Consider the following 21058-nt stretch of genomic DNA (forward strand, 5'->3'; position numbering starts at 1 on the left):
GTATGTAGCATTGGATGAGGTCATTTGCAGCCATGGGTGGCACTAGTCTTCGGGTTACTCATTTCTCATTGCAATTGCAGATATAGCATATACATATGGGATTCCTGAGTCATACAAGCAATAACAACAACAAAGCCACTCAGGTAAGGTCACATATATACAACTTTATAATCGAAAATGAACTGTGATCAGGTAGTTTAGATAGGACCTGTGAGTTGCCACACATTGCAGGTGCATGAGCTACCTATCATTGGCATTCTTCAGCATCCCCAATTTCTTTTGTTGAATTGGTGTAATCTTTCTCTTATATCCACCCAAAATTTTCTTGGGATTCGTGGTACACAAAATCATGAGTTCACACTTCTCTCACAACTCCGTGTAGCTGACCAGCAAGTGCACTGGGTCGTCCAAGTAATACCTTACGTGAGTAAGGATCGATCCCACAGAGATTGTCGGCTTGAAGCAAGCTATGGTCATCTTGTAAATCTCAGTTAGGCAAATTCAAATGGTTATGGGGTTTTGATAATTAAAAGATAAACAAGACATAAAATAAGATAGAGATACTTATGTAATTTATTGGTGGAAATTTCAGATAAGCGTATGAAGATGCTTTATCCCTTATGAATCTCTGCTTTCCTACTGCCTTCATCCAGTCATGTGTACTCCTTTCCATAGCAAGCTGTATGTTGGGGGATCATCGTTGTCAATGGCTACTATCCGTCCTCTCAGTGAAAATGGTCCGGCTACGGGTTACGTAGGGCTAATCATCTGTTGATTCTCGATCGTGTCGGAATAAGATCCATTGATCCTTTTGCGCACTGTCACTGCACCCAGCACTCGTGAGTTTGAAGCTCGTTATAGTCATCCCATCACAGATCTTACTCGAAATACCACAGACAAGGTTTAGACTTTCCAGATCTCAAGAATGCTGCCAATTGATTCTAGCTTATACCACAAAGACTCTGATCGCACGGAATGGAAGGCTCTGTTGTCAGGAGAGGCAACCATGCGTCGTGAACCAAGAGGCCAAGAGATATGCATTCAAGCTCGTTTTCAAGTAGAACGGAAGTGGTTGTCAGGCACGCATTCATAAGTGAGAATGGTGATGACTGTCACTTGATCATCACATTCATCATGTTGAAGTGCGAATGGATATCTTAGAACAAGAATAAGCTTGAATTGAATAGAAAACAGTAGTAATTGCATTAATTCATGAGGAACAACAGATCTCCACACCTTAATCTATGATGTGTAGAAACTCCACCGTTGAAAATACATAAGAACAAGGTCTAGGCATGGCCGAATGGCCATGCATCCCAAATAACATGAAACAATCGAAAAGGGTTTAAAGACCTGATCCCAAGATCAAAGATGATTAAAAAGATGAAAATATAATAGTAAAAGGTCATATTTATAATGAACTAGTGACCTAGGGTTTACAGAAATAAGTAAATGATGCAGAAATCTACTTCTGGGGCCCATTGGTGTGTTCTTGGGCTGAACATTGAAGCTTTCATGTGCATAGGCTTCTCTTGGAGTTAAACGCCAGCTCTGGTGCCAGTTTGGGCATTTATCTCCAGCTTTTATGCCAGTTTAGGCGTTTTACGCCAGAATTTTTATGCTGACTTGGAACGCCAGTTTGGGCCATCAAATCTCGGGTAAAGTATAGACTATTATATATTGTTGGAAAGCCCAAGATGTCTACTTTTCAACGCAATTAAGAGGGCACCAAATGGGTTTCTGTAGCTCCAGAAAATCTATTTTGAGTGCAGAGAGGTCAGAATCCAACAGCATCTGCAGTCCTTTTTCAGCCTCTGAATCAGATTTTTGCTCAGGTCCCTCAATTTCAGCCAGAAAATACCTGAAATCACAGAAAAATACACAAACTCATAGTAAAATCAAGAAATGTGATTTTTTCATAAAAACTAATAATTATATACTAAAAACTAACTAAATCATACTAAAAACTATCTAAAAACAATGCCAAAAAGCGTATAAATTATCCGCTCATCAATTCGCCATCCTTCTCATAATATAATATCTGAGTTCTTCACACATAGTCAATACTAGTTTAGCCCTATAATCCACAGCCTTTGAGTTCTATACCTCACATATGTTATTGGTCAAATTATTTACTTTAGGCCCGTGGCTAAAATATGCTTTCACCCACACACTAGGATCAAATTTAGCCAAATAGGGCCATGCATTCTCATTTATTCTCTTTAGTTTCTCCATACAAGTCTTAAATTCTACCACAATTGTGCTTCTAGCACACTCCCACACAACCCATTTGGTTTGCTTAGTTTTATATTGCTTTAAGAAGTTCTTTCAAATGTACATCACATAACTTTCGTGATGTGCATTAGGCATCACTTCCCAAAGAGCAGGAATCAGACTCTAAGAATAAATGCATACAAATAGCCATATTAGGATAATTAACAATAAAACCAACTTAAATATGTACAATAATGACAACATTTTACCTTTCATTGTTCAGAAATGAAGTTCTATCCGTGTGTGCCAACATCTCCCAAATCTTCTTGTACTAGAGTTAGGAACCATTTTCATGTTTCTTTGGTCTTCGATGCAACCGCAACACAAGCCACCACATAAAAATGGTTATTTAAATCCTGACCTACAGATGATAATAATTGTCTCCCGTAATATCCCTTAACAAAATATCCATCAAGTCCAATCAAAGGGCGACATTCTACCTTAAACCCTTGCTTACAGGGTTATGCTACCAGGGTTGCTTTTTAAGATCTCAGCAAGGTAATATCTTAATTTGCCATATTACTCACTTTCTTTACCAATAACCAGCTCACTTACTTTCTTAAGTGCCTTTCGCATGGTCTTGTAGTGAACTTGCATGTTATAGTCTTATTTGATGTGTTCTAATACTTCTTTTTGAGTGAGCTTTGGCTTTATTTTCAACTGTTTTTTCAGGTTTTTAGTAACTCACCTCACATCATTCTGGTTGCTTTCAAAGTCCATATTGCATGTATGCGCAGAGATGAAAGTTTTAATTTGAAACAATCATCATAAGAATTGCATGAGCGTAAAATTAATAAAAGACAATTTTTCTCTACACACTTAGCTCTTGACCTTTTTATTTTAATATATCATTAAATTTTTTTATGCATTTCACATGTTGCAAAAATAAGTATGTTTTAAATTCCTAAATACTTAAAAATAATAAATAAAGTATTTTTTATTTAGATAAATAAATAAAAGCCTTGGGCCTAATATTAACATCGTAGAAAATTAGCTACTTCAATTTTGGTTAGGAGTTCACACGTTGATATTGTTGGGTTGGACTTGGAATCTCTTAATGTGTATAAAAGATCCAAAGATTTATCTAAGCCCTTGTCATGAATTATTCTTGCTTTCGAAAGGGGCATTTTAGGTTCGAACCAGGTAGAGGCTGGTAATAGGTAGAAGTTGAGAACCTCTCCCTTACCCCCTAGTATGTGTGGCATATAAATATAATGTAACGAGTGAAAAAAACAAAATACAAAATAAAACAAAAGATGATTTGCAGTTAAGATTTTTTTTTGTACACATGGGGCCGAAGCTAAGAAATAAAGGATTAATGGAAGGAAATCACAGTCAACAATGTTAATAAAGAAGAACCATAACTTTTTATCGGAGATTTCAATGATATTTTGTGTTAAGAGGCAAAGGTCAATCTAAACCCAAAGCCACAAATACAAGTAAGAAACTTTAAAATTTTTTAGATTCAAATTTACTGATGGACCTAGATTAAAATGGAGGAAAGTATACTAAGTTTTGTAATCGCGAGAACAATTTTGTGACTAAGGAGAAAATAGACAAAGCTTTGGTTAATTGGGCTTGGAGGAGCGTATTTCAGCACGCGACTCTTACATCTATGCCAGCTATTAGCTCAGATCATTGTCCTTTGATTCTAAACTTAAACCCAGCTCACAAGGCACGGAGGAGTTTTAAATTTGAGACATTTTAGACTGATCATGAGGAGTGCATAGATATAATAAGCAGGGGCTAGAAAATTAAAACGGAGTACATGATAATGGTGTTTTGAATGTGTTTGCAAAAAAATCATCAATTGCAAAAAAGAATTGAAGAATTGGAACAAAGCAATTTTCAAGAGAGTAGATTGGGAGATCTAGAAGCAAAAACAAGAATTGGAAAGACTAAAAGATTTTGATTTCTCAAAAGAAAAATAGCGAACAATAAAAAATTTGAAAGAAATTGTAAAATTATGGAGACAAAAAGAAAAATATTGGGGATAGAGATCAAGGTTGAAAATGGCTAAATTGAGAATACAAAGACACTACATTTTTTCATGCTACAACCATTCAAAGAAGGAAAAAGAATAGAATAGATAGGCTGAAGAATGGATAAGGTCAATGGTTAAAAGAGAGGAAAGAGATTATGGAGCACATTGAGGAAGACTTTAAAACCTTTTTCATCTCTTTCCGAAGACGAAGGTTGAAGATATTTTAAATAAAATACAATTAACAGTAATAGAGGGGATGAATATTGAGCTGTTTAAAGATGTCTCGGATGAAGAAATTAGGAGGACTGCTTTTAGCATGTGGAGCCTTAAAGCTTCGAGACCTAATGGACTTAATGGGCTATTCTATAGGAGATCATTAAGAATGAAGTATGTGTAGTGATAAGGGAGCTATTTAATAATGGACAACTACTAGAGAGCTTTATGTGACAATGATTATGCTTATTCCAAAGACCAAAAATCCCTAGAGTCTCAATGAGTGCAGACCAATAAGTTGTTGTAATTTTATTTATAAGGTATTATCAAGAGTTATTATTTTGAGACTGAAGAAGTGGCTGATGCGTGAACATCTTATATCCATTTTCTGCTTATTTTCTAGTTAAAGTTTAGTTAGAATTTAGCGAGTTTAATTATATTTTAATGTTAAAATTCTCTTTGGATGCTACTTTGAGTTTTTCTCGTGTTTTTATTATTTAAGGTAAAATTCGTATCAATTTGGCAAAGTTTTGAGTAAAAAGAAGTTTCAAAGCTGCCCCCTTAGTGGTTAAACGTTAAGCTGGCGTTTAGCACCAGCAATCAGCGAACTAAGGAGGACTTTCTGCCCATGGGGCGCTAAACGCCACACCTGATTAACTAAGGAGGGCTTCTAATTATCTACCTTTCTTCCGAAATGCTTATATATATATATACATACATACATACATACATACATACATACATACATACATTATCGAGTGTGAGCGGTCGACGAATTGTCTTTTTCTCGAGTTTTAAATCCTTTCACAGGCTTTTAGTATAATATTCTTTTTTATATATACGTATTTATATCATAACCTTGTGTCGTAGCACCAAACCATAATTGAATTATGACTTAAGCATAAGGCAATAAATGGTAAGGTGTTACAGTCATAATCATCATTAATCATCATCACCTCTAATATCATAATCACTCTCAACATGCCTCAATCATAATTAATCATCATCATCTCATAGTATCATAACCCATCTTTCTTCCATTCACTGTCTCGACTCATTTCTAACTCCTTTACCCTCTATTATACTGGCTCTAAACTCATAATAAAGTTTTACAAAAGTTTAGAAAGTTAAGAAAATGGTTTAAAAGCATAAGATTCATTCTAATTCCAAAAAAAAAAATAGTTATATATTGGACCTTAAACAGGGGTAACGGGGGCTTACAAGCATGCCGGAAATGCCAAATAGTGAAAATATAGTTTTTATGAAAAACAGGACTTGTGTATACGCATGCCTTGTGCATACGCACGACTTGCCACCCGAATGTAAACACCATGCAAAATCCTCGCGCACGACCCCTCATGCGTACGCATGACCTCTATTTTCTGCATAACCCAAATTTTCGGTCTATATACCCATTTTTAAACCTCCATAACTTCCTCCACAAAATTTTGATTTCCCTCATCTTTAGATAGTTTTAAAGATCTTTCAACAAGCTTTAATTTAGGATATATTTCATCTGTTTCTAAACTCTGACAGCCAAGTTACGGCCCGTCGAAGTTGGAAAAAACAAGTTTTTACCAATTTTACCAAAATTCTCAAATCTCAAGAACTCTCTATCTAATTCAAACCAAAGCATACCAAATTCAATCTTAAACATTCATATAAATTATCAACTACTCCTCAGCCCTTCAACACCTACCTATTAAGTTTTCAATTTATCAATTCATTCACAATTTTCATTCATAAAATCACCAAATTCACTTTTCATCAACAATCAATTCTTTATTTCAATCCATCACACTTACCAATCTTACTTTGCATGGCCTCTGACCCAAAATTCACAGCCTTCGTCGCAACATTCATCGATTCATGAATCAATAACAATTAATCTACCATTCAATTTCACATACTCCATTACCTTACAATTTCAATCACCAAACCAAATCAAATTCATCAATCCATCAAGTAAACATAGCAATTCCATCTAGTTATACAATTCAATCTTATTCCTAGGGGCATCTAGCCTAAGACTTCATGTCACATTACATAGAATTTAAATGAAACTTAAATTGTACATTAGCTGATTTTTCTCCAAGCTCAAAACCATCAAGATTGATCCTCACAAGCTTCCAAGCAATTCACAATGTTTCAGCCACCAATAGCAAAATTTCAAGCACCCCAAATCATCAACTCAACTCCCATCAATATCAATTCAATCTAATTTCATAAATTGTACCAAAATCAAATACTAGAGTTTATCAAATTCAACTAATCACAAGGGTTTATTGATTTCTTACCTCATCCACTGAGACTTGGGGTGAAACCTACTAATCACCTAAGTTAAATTATACCTAAACAACCAAAATTATGAAAACTCTCAATTTCTAAAGCCAAAACCTGAAATTCCGTTAGAGCAGAGAATTGGAGTATGGGTTTCGAATTACTCACCACTTTGTTCAGTTAGAATCGAAGATTTTTTCAAGATAAACGCGTGGCCACAAATAGCTCATCAATCAAAACTTTGGATCAAAAGTTATGAGCAACAAGGTGAATAGTAACATTTGGTTCTCTCTTTCTCTCTTCTTCAAGCTCGACCCCTCTCTCTCTCTCTTTAGGGTAAATGAGGATGATTTGTGTTGAAATGGCTTAAGTTGGGGGGTTTATATATGTGGGCTTGGGCTCACTTGGGTCCGATTCACTCGTTTTAGCCCATTGGCCCAATTTTGGACAAAAATCTTTAAGATAAGTGTTTTAATGTGTATTCTAATTATTTTCATCTCTCCAATTATAAATTTTAATTTCTTAACCCTCTTCACTCATAATTAATTGTCTCACTCACAATGCCTGACAGACTTAAAGTCGGTACTACCGGTTAATTTACCAATACGCGTTCTTACGCATTTTTTTGCAGAAAATTATATTTTTCTAATCAGAAAAATTTACTGTATCCAATTATCATTGTTAAATTGTCAAATTCCTAAGTTTTGATTTTTAATCCCGTCCAAGCACGTTTTGAATAATTATGCAATTAATCATTTTATAAATTTTTCAGGCCTTACAGGTTGGGTGACAGTAATTTATAATTCGAATAAGTTGAATTTGAATTCTATATATAGGCCTCATACAAGTAAATCGACCCCAATAGGTTCGATTTACTAGTGACTCACAATGACTGTAAAATCAAAGCCATTATATTTGATCTAGTAGTGATGGTAAATCGAAATCACTTGTTTCGATTTACTATGGGCACAATTCGAAGCTCATTGATTTGCAGTCCATTGTAAATCGACTTCAATTCATTCGATTTACTAAGGGTACTAAATCAAAATTATTTGATTTGATTTATTAGTGGTCATTGTAATTCGAAAGGTATTGATTCGATTTAGTGCAACTTAGCCTAATTTGAATTCATCGAATTCGATTTACATGTAATTCTTCAAATCAACTAATTTGAATCAAATAGTTAGATTCGATTTAGTACTATTAAGCCTTATTCGAATGTAGTGAATTGGATTTACATAAGAACATACAAAGAGATATCCACATAACATTTTTTGATTTGGGAGATACACGTAAAATTTGTATGTCTTTGATTTATGAAGATCATTTACCCTCCTTATAATAATAATAATCAATTTTCTATTTTTCAACCACATAATCAAAATTCACAAATACCACATCTTTTATTTTCATTTATATTTAACCTCTCTATCGAAAATGTTACTCTAACATTCTTGCCGATTTCAACTCAATCAGTGTATCAAGACGTAACTTATCTGGTGTTGGTGGCCCTTTTAACACATCACTTCAGACTCCGATACAATCTAGTCCGAATTCGCAATATTTAGATTTTGCCAACCCTCGTGGATTAGATGCTATCGACCTCAATGATGATGACATTAAAAATCGTCAACAAGATATTATTCAACACTGACAATGGAAAGAATATGAGATGTTGATCAGTGCAAATGAAAGGGAAATGGAAAGGATGGCTAAGGAAAGGAAAAGCGAAATGGATATGAAAAATACTTAACGCTAACACATCTACAATAAGTGAAAAACGACGAGTTCTTCATGAGATTGTATGTGAGAAAATAATTAGTAAGTGGTTTACTTAATGGTTTCTTGTATTCATAGAATTAAGTAGTTTGCTTTATTTTTATTACGTATTACTGTATATGATGTAATATATTTTATTCATTTATGATGTAACTTTTAAAATTAGTTAATATTGTTATGTCATTATTGTTTATAAAAATCACCGTTGCAAAGCTAGCCGTTTTTAAATTAGACAAAAGAATAGCTGTTAAATTATTGATTTTTTTCGAATATTAATATTTGTTAAATTATTGATTTTTTTTGAATATTAATATCTTTTAATATATTGTGTATTATTGTTATATATGAATTTTTTTAATATTAATATTTTTTAATAATAAATTATTTTTAAATTTATAAATATTAATAATATTATTAAAAAAAATAATAACTATATTACTTTAATAAACTTTAATTAAGTGAGACTACTAGACACTAAAATTAGTTTTTTTAATAAATTAAAAGAGAGAAATATTTTAAATTTTTATTTATTGTTTATGATATAAATTTTTTATAACAAGTAATTTATATATAAAAATTGAGATGAATTTCTACTAAAAATAGAATAAATCTTCACAAACAGCTTGTGTGCCATATAATTTACCAAAATGCAAATGCACCACCTAGCCCTTCTGCAGAACCTTGAGTCATGAAGTCACATCTAATTAAATTTTAAATATTTGCAAAATAGTAGTAGCTATATTTTCATTTTTCCTATACGATAAAACTTATTTCGAGAAAAGGAAAAATAAAAAAACAAAACTGTACAATCTGACTTTTGTTGCTGGCGCAAGTTTAATTTTTTTAATTCCTGTTGTCGTCACATCTCATAAAAATTAGTACTAGTAGTAAAGCATGAATATAATCACCGAATCAATTATATGATTAATTATTTATCATCCTTCATCAACCGCGACCTTTGTCCTTTCGCTTCGATTCAGTCGTGTAACTGATCCCTACAATGGACAAATATTACCACATTTTTTAAATATATTTAACGTGTGTTTAATAAATAAATATAGTTACCAGTTTTTTAAATTCTTATACAGTTTTTAATAATTATAAATAAAAATTAGTGGTTGTAATTAAAAAAGTACATAAGTTGGATCAAAATGGCTTTGGCAAGATCTAAACTTGAGCCTAGTATATTATTGGTCTATTTTTAATATTTGAATCCAAACTTAAACTTGATAAAAATCGAGTAAAATTGGGGGCTAATTTTTTTTATATTAGACTGTTTGTGATAATTTTTGTTAATAGTATGATGTTTTAATGTAATACGTTCATATACAAAATATTTAGGATAAGAAGAAATTGTGATTAACAATTTTAAATAAGATAAAATATTAAAAGAATAACCATAAATCGTAGGTCACGATTTTTTTTTTTTTTTGGGTATTACATATGTCACGATTTTAAATAGGATAAAATCTAAAAAAGATAACCAAAAGTCGAGAGTTATAATTTTAGTTTTTAAATTCCAAAAACTTTGTAATTTATAAAATCATGAATTATAATATATAAATCAATAATATCCACAATTTGTGTTATCTAACAGTTGTAAAATATACCAATTTAGTCTTCTATTATTAATGTATTATATTACACAATTTCATTCATCATATGAAAAATATATAGCGAAAATTGAGTCGACTCTTGACATATAATTAAGGTATATAGCTTTAAAAATTACGCATAAAAAATTAATAAAATTATTTAAAAATTAAATTAAATTAATATGTAATAATTATTTTTATAAAACATATGTATTAAATAAGTTTCAAGAACGTATAAAACTTCTTCCAATACAATGACTTATTTGAGTTATTTTCTATTTCATTGTGACTCTTGTAATAGTACTTTAATTACTTAAGTTAATTAATTCTGAGAATCTATCCTTATTATACCATCGCATTTTCAAAAAATTGTGAAGAATATTCAGAGTTCGACTGGAGATATAGCTCCTCCTATTTCTAAGAGGGCACATGAGGTCGAAGGACGCTACGAAGTTGGGAAAGATTCGCTGCTTTCGCATAAATTAATCACAATTAAAATTTAGAATAAACTATTTAAATGGTATTTGAAAAATTCTAACCCTGATTAAAAAAATTTTGAAACAATAAAATGATAAAAAAAAATCTTTGACAACAAAAACATTAAATAATCTTATTTTTATTAATAAAAAAATAAAAAATATTATCTACACAAAAAAATAAATATTATGTATTTGTATATAAATGCATATGTTATTTATCTCATTTTTAATATATATTTTATAAAAACAACTAATTTAGTAGCTAATTTTATATATACATAACATAATTATTATAAATATCGTATTATCATTCACATTTGGTATATATATTAGAGCAATTTCAATAGGATCAATTTTAAATATTACCTTTGACTTCTATAATAATTGAAATCATTTAAAATTAAAATTTGTATTGGATATCTTTAAATGAATATTGGTATTAGTGAGAAGATATCTATCATTTTAAAGAAAAATTAATAAAATACTAACTTGTATAATTTATTAAATTCTCATTAAATGAATATTATAATATTATTATAATGTTATTGAAATGAGACTAATTATTAGAATGACAAATTTTACATTAAATTTTAAATTAAATTTTATACTATATAATTTCATAAATATTTATGTGACACTTTGTAGGATTCAAAATAAAATGAAATTAAAATTATGTATTGAAGATGATCTTAATATTTGCTAATAATGGTTGATTTTTTTTATCGAATATTTTTTATTTTTAGGATATTTTTGTCATTTTTGATGATGTACATATAGGCATATTAATGACGTACCATTTTTAATATTATTTAAGACAACAGAAGATTCTAATATTAATAAAAAATAAAATAAAAACGCTAGTTGTGACAGCTCAACGGCAAATTAAGATACTATAGTATTATAGTTGCAATTAACCTATCATATTACTAGTTAGATTCGCCACTTGCAAGAGATTCGCATCATAGTCATCAATTCATTATCATTGTTCGTTTTATTAATGTTTTATTATGTCAATTTATTTCCTTCGCTGAAGACGTTTATGCGGTAATAAGCGACAACATAAGCCATGAACAATATTTTTTTTTTTCGGGGCGTATTGATGCATAATATTAATTAATTATTTCATATATAAGAACAAATTTTGGTTGAGAATGCGCGTGGTCTCTACTCTTCTCTTGCCTCCATAATCGTAACAAATATGGTGGTAGAGAAGAGTGATGAGGTGCTGGAAGAACAAAAACGTAAGCAACATAATGAAAGGAAGCATAATCAACACGGAGGAATGAAAACAGCACCCTTCATTCTTGGTAATCAGATATATATATATATATATATATATATATATATATACCCTTTTGTTTTGTTATTTTACTCTAACTTTCGTCCCTTGTATTTTGAATCGTTGTTTCAATTGATTTTCATTAAATAAGTTATGAAAAATATATATTGGCGTTTACAAACAACATTGACATGGCGCACGCAGTGCATAAATGATGTGAATTGTCTTATTACTTCAGTAATTTTTCGTCATTCATTTAACAAAAAAGATTTAATTGAAATAATTTATTAAACATAAAAGTTGAAATTGCGAAATATAAAAAGATAAGAGATCAGACAAAAATTAATAAGGGACCAGAAAATTATAAGAAACAAAAGTAAGGACCAAAAAGTAAAAGATTGAGCACAATTTGTTAGTGCTTTATAATAAGAAAGAACCACTATTCTATTTCAAACCAAATTGCAACTAGTAAATTGTTGTCTCAAGCAGATAAAATGTGAAAATTTGACATAATATGATAGTTATAAAATGATTGGATTATGTAATAACATTTTGCGTTATTGAACACGTATAGCAAATGAAGTGTGTGACAAATTTGCATCAATTGGATTCAATGCAAACCTGATGAGTTATCTGACACAAGAGCTGCATATGGCAACGGTTGCAGCCTCCAACACTCTGATTAACTTTGACGGAGCAGCTAACCTCGCTCCTCTTCTTGGAGCTGTCATTGCTGAGACTTTTGCCGGCACTTTTTGGACCATCATTCTTGGTTCTATTCTCTGTGAACTGGTATATCTTTTCTTTCTTTCTAATCCATTTAATTTATTTCCTACTCTCTCTCTAATAATGTTTCCTTTTAACTTTTTTTCCATCTTTTACTATGCCACAAAATTTGGTTTATTAAAAAGCACATTAAAGTGGAGGAGCTAGATTTAAGTCTATACAATATAATGGTGAATCTTTTATAAAACTAAGCCTACACATTATACAGGATAATTTATCTTCTATTTCTTGAAAAATTTATATACATTGATTTAATGATATACTATATTTTTAATGAATTTTTTTTAAAGAGTGACTTAACCTAAAAATGGTCAATACAAGAAGTATACTATTTGCTTCCCTTTTGTTTTCTCAACTCTCAATCATAATTGTAAAAGAATTTGCAAACCTAGACAACTTTACGAGTAAGTTAGTAATATTTTGTTTATTTATTTTTACCGAAGATAGGGAGATTCGAATCCGCGACCTCTTAAGTGAATATGGGGAAATGATTCCATTTGAATTATAACTTGTTGGCAAGTTAGTAATATTCATATTTTGATTTATATAAAAATTGTATTCTTTTTTTCTAAATTAAATTATACTTTTTGGTTAGTCACCAAAAAAAATATACTTTTTGGTTAAATAATTTTATATTACATTATTAATTACTTTATTAGTATATCTCTCGTAATTAATATGACTAACATAAAATTATAGATCTAACCAAAAGTTGTAATTTAATGTAAAGGAAAGAGTGTAATTTTTATGTCCAAACCAAAATATGGCTAATGCTAACCTATTCATGAACTTGTGTAGATTAGCAAATTCTAGTCGTAAAAATTACTAAATTTAGTGTTAAGCATTTAGGTTTTATGCACATCAATATAAATATAATAAATTAAGGGTGTCATGCAATAATATAACAATAAAGAGATATATATTAATTTCGATTACATGAACGTTTAAAGCTTGTTTGATTTGAAAAAACGTATTTTTGTGAAAAAGTAATATAAATAATAAAAATTAAAATAGAATTTTATTATTTTCACTAATTATATTTTATTTTCACAAAATCTTAAAATTAGAAATATCCTTAAAACTAAAAGAGTTCATTTTTATTTTTAATTTTTGTACAAATTATTTTATTTTATTTATTGGTTTTGGTCTGGATATTTTTTTTTTCTCTAGTCCAGCATGGTTGTTTGTTCTATCTAATGGATTTTGGTCAGGAATGTATTGGATGATTGATAAACTAGCCCAACATTCTCCCAACTTCTATTTATAAACATGGGCTATTCATGAGCTTTCTTCAACTCTAGTCTTCCACCATCAACGAAAAGAGCTAAAGTTTACCAGGAAAAAAAAAAGGAAAGAGCTAAAAGCTTAAAGCAAAAATAAAAATTTAATAGGGATATGTTTTTTTTTTTCTTAACAGAGAACAAACACTCAAATATGATTTTGACAAAAGAATAATTCAAATTGCCTACCAAAAAAAAAAAAAAGTTTTAAAATTTGATCTTCATAGAATTTTAAATCAAAAGCTTCTGTTTCCAATAAATTTTTATTCTCTCAAAGTTTTTGAGAATTATTTCTTTCGAACAGATTTGTCCTTTTATGAGCTCTTTTGGTTGAATAGAATTTGCCTTGTATCTGAACTCTATAAACTTGAGTGAATTGGGGTGAGTTGAATATCTACAAATGCTGATAATGTCGCCAATCCTAAATGTATATATAATGACCCAAAAGGCCAAAACAAAACTTTCTAAAGATATAAATCACAAACAAATAAAAATGTTATGTAAATAAAATTCCATAGACCTATAGTTCAAAAAGTAGCAATTTGTTGGAGTGGCTTTTCGGCTGTCATGTTAAAAAAATAAAATAAAATAAAATCTTTGAACATTGAATAACTTCAAAACCGAAAAAATCACGATGTATAGTGATAATAGTTTATGTCGTCTTTTAATTATATAATTAAACATTCGATCCCTATTATTGGGAAGAATAAGCACATTTGATAGTGTTATTAGCTGTTTTCTATTTTAGAGAATAATGGTTAAAATTCAGTTGGTGATCGCCGATCAAGTTATGATTCACTAATTTATTAGTTCGATTGATGGATTATTGGTTAAATCAACAGAATCGATCTTATATAAATAAAAATATAAAATAATCAAAAATCAAAAATTAAAATTTAAAATACATATTTTTATTAATATTTTAAAAATAATCAAATTTCAATAAATTATAATCAATAAATTATAATCCAGTTATTATTAAATAAATATATAAAATATTAGTATTTTTTATTATATAAATTTTTTAATTTTATTTTTATATTAAAATAACTATTTTTTATTTTAATAGCTAACTAGTTAGTTTATATTTATTATATGATTATATACTATATGTATTTATTAAAAAATAATATTAATAAATATCATAAAAAAATTATATTATAATTAATAAAAATATTTTAAATTTTTTATTTATATATTTTTAATAATATTTATAATTAATTTAAATATAAGTGAATATAAAAATAAAATAATATCTAAAAAAATTATTGTGTATTTTTACCATATAATTAATAATTAGTATATAAAATTACAAAAAATAAAATAGCTTAGTGATAAAAGGAACATTTAGTAATAAGGAGAAGTTAGTTCAAACCACATCTTTATCAATTTTAGAATTTTCTCTCGAGTAGTTTGATTGGATCGATTTTTTATTAGTTTTCAGCAGCTCTGATTGGTTCTTACTTGTTCTTGTCTTTGAACGTTTCTGGACATAATGACAAAATTTTCTTGTACTTACTCTACTTTTGGCACATTATATCCTCCTTGTTACAGGGTTTGATCATTATTACAATTTCAGCATCAATGCACTCCCCAGCATGCCATGAAGCAACATCCTCACAACTACGGCCACTCTATCTGTCTCTCCTGCTCATAGCTTTTGGGTCAGGCTGCATTAGGCCTTGTGTTGTGCCATTTCTAGGAGACCAATTTGACATGACAAAAAAAGGTGTGGCATCTAGAAAATGGAATCTCTTCAATTTGTACACATTTAGCATGGGTTTGGCTCCACTCACTGCTTTGACCGTTGTGGTTTATGTTCAAGAAAACATGGGTTGGAGTTGGGGGCTTGGGATCCCAACCATTGCAAGGTTGATTGCTATTTTTGCTTTTGTTATGGGCTCATCATTCTACAGAAAAGTTAAACCACAAGGGTGTAGTTTGATTAGGTTGGTGCAAGTTCTTGTTGCTGCTATAAGGAAGAGGAAAGAGGCTCTTCCAGATGATCCTAAACTTTTGTATGAAAATAAAGAGCTTGATGCACCTATTTCTTTGCAAGGAAGGCTTTTGCACACATACCAGTTCAGGTAAATGATTCTAGTTCTAAATATATTTGTCTTTGTAACTGAATTAGATCCTTGGTATTAAAAGATAATCTTGCTCAATACACTTCATCAACAGATGGTTAGACAAGGCAGCTACAGTGAGAAAAGAAGAGTCCAATATCAAAGACAAAAAAGAAGCACCAAAACTATGGAGCCTAGCCACTGTACACAGAGTAGAAGAGCTAAAATCTATCCTCAGATTAGTTCCAATTTGTTTATCAACCATATTGCACGTAGCATCTGTGTCGTCCAACCAAAACTTCCTAATTCAACAAGCGCGGTCCATGGATCGCCGCATAACTTCTTCGTTCCAAATCCCACCGGCCACCATGTTTGTTTTCAGTGTGATGACAATGATGATTGGTGTCATTTTATATGAACACCATTTTGTTCCCTTTGCAAGTAGACTAACAAAGAATCCTTCTGGCCTCACATGCCTACAAAGAATGGGAATAGGGTATGGAATCAGCATAGTAGCCACAGTAGTTTCATCACTCATTGAAATCAAAAGAAAAAATGTTGCTACAAAGTACAATATGTTGGACAGCCCTAAAGCCATTATTCCAATTAGTGTGTTTTGGTTGTTACCCCAAATTTGTTTGCATGGTTTGGTTAAAGTGTTTATGTCTGGAGGGCATTTGGAGTTTCTCTATGACCAATCACCTGAGAGCATGAGAAGCACCACCATAGCTTTGTTTTCCATATTCATATCTATTGGAAACTATTGTAGCACTATGATGGTATCTTTTGTTCATAGGTTTAGTGGAAATGATGAGAGTAATTGGTTGCCTAATAGGAACTTGAATAAGGGTAGATTAGAGTATTATTACTTGCTTGTTAGTGTGGTGCAAGTTATTAATCTCATTTATTATGTCATTGTTGCTTGCTTTTACACTTACAAGCCTGTGGAAGAGATTAGTAGCGTCATGATGAATGGGAAAGAGGATTTACAACAGGGAAAAGAAAAAATCTTTGTACTTGAAAGTGGTTGTACTATGGAGGATCAAAACATGATTCTTACCGTTCAAAGGTGAATGAATAAGTCAATGATCATTGACACAGGAAAAAAGAACTGATGAACATTTTTGCATTTTGTTAATTTCTTGTGTTACTTCATGGATGACAAGTTCCATTGCCTTTTCATGTGTTGTAATAATTTGACCCCTCTATTTATATGGTTATAGTTTTGTTTATTTAGAGGGTATTTTGACACTTTTGAGTTTTGACCTAATAAAAATACCAACTATATCCAGAGTATCACCTGAAAAGATTAATCGCCATTTCTCAAATTGTGATTGGAAGATTATATATGAAGGGCAAGTGGGATAAATCATATTATATATTATACATTATATAAAAAAATCAACCACCAATCAATTAGTCATATAAAAATACAAAATAATGTTATACGTATATTTATAATCAAAGTTTTTTAATATAATCAAATTAAACTCACATTTAGAATCAAATTTTATAAATAACATAATCAAATTCGGTTTATAATTATAATAAAAAATCATAATTTTTTCATCAATCTAAATTATATTTATAATTAAAATAAAAGATAGAAAAATATAGTAACGATTGACTTCTGCTGCTCATGAAACATTTGATTACTTTGTTACAAAAAGATTAATCATTTTGTTGTGAAAAGTTTGATTGCTTCGATCACTGATTACTCTAATAAAAATTATCTGAAAAATATCAAATATGTAAATATATACAAATACATATTAGTTGACTTTAACATTTTTGGATGATTTATTGTATTTTTTAAAATTATCTTATAACAAATAATTTTAAAAGTCATGGTCTAAAATCTAGTTAGACCCAATGGAAGGTACCTAGATCGAAGATCATTTCAAAAAGCTATGCTAGATGACCTACCTAACCTACTTGGGACACGGGTATCACGACTCGTGCCCGACCTAAAGCCACACCATAGGAAGCTCAACCCATCTCACACCTCTTTTCCAAAGCTCAAATCACCAATAATCTATTTCAGGTACGTCTTAGAACATTAGCGTCATTATCGGAAACCTTATGTTTAACCTTTGATAATGGCGAACGACCCATAGTGAGATGCGTTTGATTTAGGATCTAGGAGTGGAGATCATTTTAATGATAATCGAGCACTATCTATCCATCACAATTCTAAAAGAAACAAAGGGGAGCATGGAGGACGAACAGTAAGCTCCTAGATTCATATCCCAAAATAATCATGAGATAGGAATGCAGTTGAGATCATGGGACTCGTCCATGGTCATCAAGGCCGACTCAAGCAGTTAGAGATCCAGTTGGAGTGACAAAGAGAATCTGAATGGCAACTTCGGAAAGAGTTGTGTAACCGTAGAGAGTTAGAAGATAAGCTGAGAAAACTAGAGGCCGACTTGAAAGGTAAAGGAAGTTAGCAAGAGAGGAATTTGATCTTCTCAAAAAGTGATGACCTTTCTCATAGGAGACCATGTGGGCTAAAGTTTTTAGAGATTTTAATAGTCCAAACATGGACCTGTATGATGGCACCATGGATCTGCCACATCACTTCAGCAATTTCAAGAGTCACATGTACTTGACTGATGCATTTGACATGACTCTCTAAAGCATTTCCAACTACATTGACTAAAGCTGTCATGAAATGATTTGACAATCTTTCCTTAAGGATGGTCATGTGCTCTAACAATTTAGCCAAAAAAAATTTCTAAGTTTGACAATCTGCCATTCAAAAAGATAAAATAAAGCATGCACCAAACCTGCTTGGAGTAAAGCAGGAGACAAGAGAATCCCTTAGAGCCTATATGAAGATATTCAACAAAGCCTGTCTAAAAATTCAAAGCGTGCGAACAGAAGCAGGAAACCGGCCATAATAGCAATATGGAGGAAACCGGCCATAGTAGCAAGGACAAGAAAACCGGCCATAGTAGCAAGGACAAGGAACAGAGATAACAAAATTTTGGCAAGAATTCTCAGGGCAATTTCAAGTAGAATAACTTCAGCAACCAGTAGTTTTAGCCCTCTCAACCATAAGAAGCACATTTTCAGTGTCAAAATTATCTTAACTTGGCATCTATTGTTGCAGAACTCTCTAAGAATACTCATAATTTTATGCAGGAAACCAGAGCTTCACTTGGGAACTTGAAGATTCACGTGGGTCAGTCAAGTAAGCAAGCATCTGAGAAGCCTCCTAATACTCTTTCTAGCGACACAATACCTAATCCAAGGGAGGAATGCAAGGCCATCCATCTGAGAAGTGGTAAGGTAACAGGTTCAAAGGAAAAGGTTAGTGAGGAGCCAGTTGAAAAAGAAGCTCCAGAGAAGAAAAATGAAGAGGTAGAGCATGCCCCCTCTAGACACCTAGACAACCCGTTTCTGGTTGATCTTGAGAAGTATCTGGCATTACCTAAGGCTCCTCAGTATAAGCCTAAGATGTCATATCCTTAGAGACTTCAGAAGGCTTCTAAGGACAAGCAATTCTCCATATTTTTAAAAATTTTCAGGAAGCTTCAGATCAATATTCCTTTTGTAGAGGCCCTTGAGCAGATGCCTCTTTATGCCAAATTTATGAAGGAATTGGAAAGAAAGTGAGACAGGTGTGCTTACTAAAGAATGCAGTGCCATTATTCAACAGGATCTCCCAGAGAAGATGTAAGATCTGGGGAGCTTTTTGATTCATTACACCATTAGAGACATCACTATTCAGAGAGCTTTATGTGATCTTGGAGCTAGCATCAACCTCATGTCTCTTTCTTTGATGAGAAAGCTCCAGATTGATGAGGTAAAACCCACTCGTATTTCTCTTCAACTTGCTGATCATTCAATTAAATTTTCTCTTGGAGTTGTTGAGAACTTACTTGTGAAAGTTGAACCTTTTATTTTTCCTACTGATTTCATCATACTGGATATGGAAGAGGATAAAAATGCCTCTATTATTCTTGGGAGACCTTTTTTAGCTACAGGTAGAGCTCTTATTGATGTTCAGAAGGACGAATTGATTTTGAAGGTTAACAAAGAGGAGGTTGTCCTAAATGTGCTTGAGGCTTTGCAACACCCTAATGATTCTGAAGGATATATGAGAGTTGATTTGATTGAGCCTCTGATTAAATATGTATTTGAAGCTAAAGTGCTTGATGATATTCTGGACTCCTCTTCTGAGGATGATTTGCTTGAGATTGATGATTCACCACCTCAGAAGGAGAAGCCTCAAATGCCTAGTACTGAGGAAGGGCCTTCAAAGCTTGAGTTGAAGCCCTTGCCTTCCTCCTTGAAGTATGCCTTCCTGGGCGAACATGATACATATCTGGTGATTATTAGCTCCTCTCTGAGACATGAGGAGGAGTATGCGCTACTTCAAGTACTCAAGAGTCATAAATGGCTCTTGGGTGGACCATTAGTGATTTGAAGGGGATTATTTTGGCCAAGTGTATGCACAAGATCTTGCTTGAGGATGATGCTAAACCGGTTGTGCAACCACAAAGGCAACTAAATCCAACCATGAAAGAAGTGATCCAAAAAGAGGTGATGAAGCTTTGGGAAGCCGAAATTATTTACCCTGTCTCTGATAGCCCATAGGTGAGTCTGGTGCAAGTGGTTCCCAAAAAAGGAGGGATGACAGTGATCAAGAATGAAAAGAATGAGTTTATTCCCACAAGGACTATCACAGGGTAGCACATGTGTATTGATTACAAGAGGCTCAACAATGCTACAAGAAGGGATCACTTCGCCTTGCCTTTCATTGATCAGATGCTTCAGAGGTTAGTCAGCCATGCTTTTTACTATTTTCTAGATGGATACTCTGACTATAACTAGATTGTTGTAGACACTCAAGATCAAGAAAAGACGGTATTCACATGTCCCTTTGGAGTGTTTGCTAACCGGACGATGCCGTTTGGACTCTGTAATACCCCAGTAAGATTTCAGATGTGTATGCTTTCTATTTTCTCAAACATGATTGAAAAGTTCATTGAGGTATTTATGGATAACTTTTCTATTTTTGGTAATTCTTTTGAT

General features: G+C 31.6%; 2 protein-coding genes across 2 annotated transcripts; both read left to right on the forward strand.

Annotated features, from left to right (window-relative positions):
- Positions 1–11741: 11741 nt before the first annotated feature.
- LOC130935347 (protein NRT1/ PTR FAMILY 3.1-like) lies at positions 11742–17213 on the forward strand. Its single transcript, XM_057865051.1, has 4 exons — positions 11742–11911; positions 12458–12675; positions 15504–16036; positions 16131–17213. Exons 1-4 carry the CDS (start codon positions 11803–11805, stop codon positions 17086–17088), a joined length of 1818 nt encoding a protein of 605 aa, XP_057721034.1. The 5' UTR covers positions 11742–11802; the 3' UTR covers positions 17089–17213.
- A 1712-nt stretch (positions 17214–18925) lies between these two features.
- LOC130934337 (uncharacterized) lies at positions 18926–20450 on the forward strand. The gene is made up of 4 exons (XM_057863915.1): positions 18926–18971; positions 19131–19464; positions 19549–19632; positions 19736–20450. The coding sequence occupies exons 1-4, from the start codon at positions 18926–18928 to the stop codon at positions 20448–20450; spliced, it is 1179 nt and encodes a 392-aa protein (XP_057719898.1).
- Positions 20451–21058: the final 608 nt, after the last annotated feature.

Source organism: Arachis stenosperma, chromosome 6 (assembly GCF_014773155.1).
Source record: "Arachis stenosperma cultivar V10309 chromosome 6, arast.V10309.gnm1.PFL2, whole genome shotgun sequence".
Classification (NCBI taxonomy): domain Eukaryota; kingdom Viridiplantae; phylum Streptophyta; class Magnoliopsida; order Fabales; family Fabaceae; genus Arachis; species Arachis stenosperma.

Excerpts from the sequence above, each read along its gene's own strand:
- LOC130934337 (XM_057863915.1), top strand. The coding sequence starts at position 18,926 with ATGGAGGAAACCGGCCATAGTAGCAAGGACAAGAAAACCGGCCATA. Across the intron at positions 18,972-19,130 it reads GGACAAGAAAACCGGCCATA|AACTCTCTAAGAATACTCAT; the intron begins GTAGCAAGGACA and ends CTATTGTTGCAG. Across the intron at positions 19,465-19,548 it reads GCATTACCTAAGGCTCCTCA|GAAGCTTCAGATCAATATTC; the intron begins GTATAAGCCTAA and ends AAAAATTTTCAG.
- LOC130935347 (XM_057865051.1), top strand. The coding sequence starts at position 11,803 with ATGGTGGTAGAGAAGAGTGATGAGGTGCTGGAAGAACAAAAACGTAAG. Across the intron at positions 11,912-12,457 it reads AACAGCACCCTTCATTCTTG|CAAATGAAGTGTGTGACAAA; the intron begins GTAATCAGATAT and ends GAACACGTATAG. Across the intron at positions 12,676-15,503 it reads GTTCTATTCTCTGTGAACTG|GGTTTGATCATTATTACAAT; the intron begins GTATATCTTTTC and ends TCCTTGTTACAG.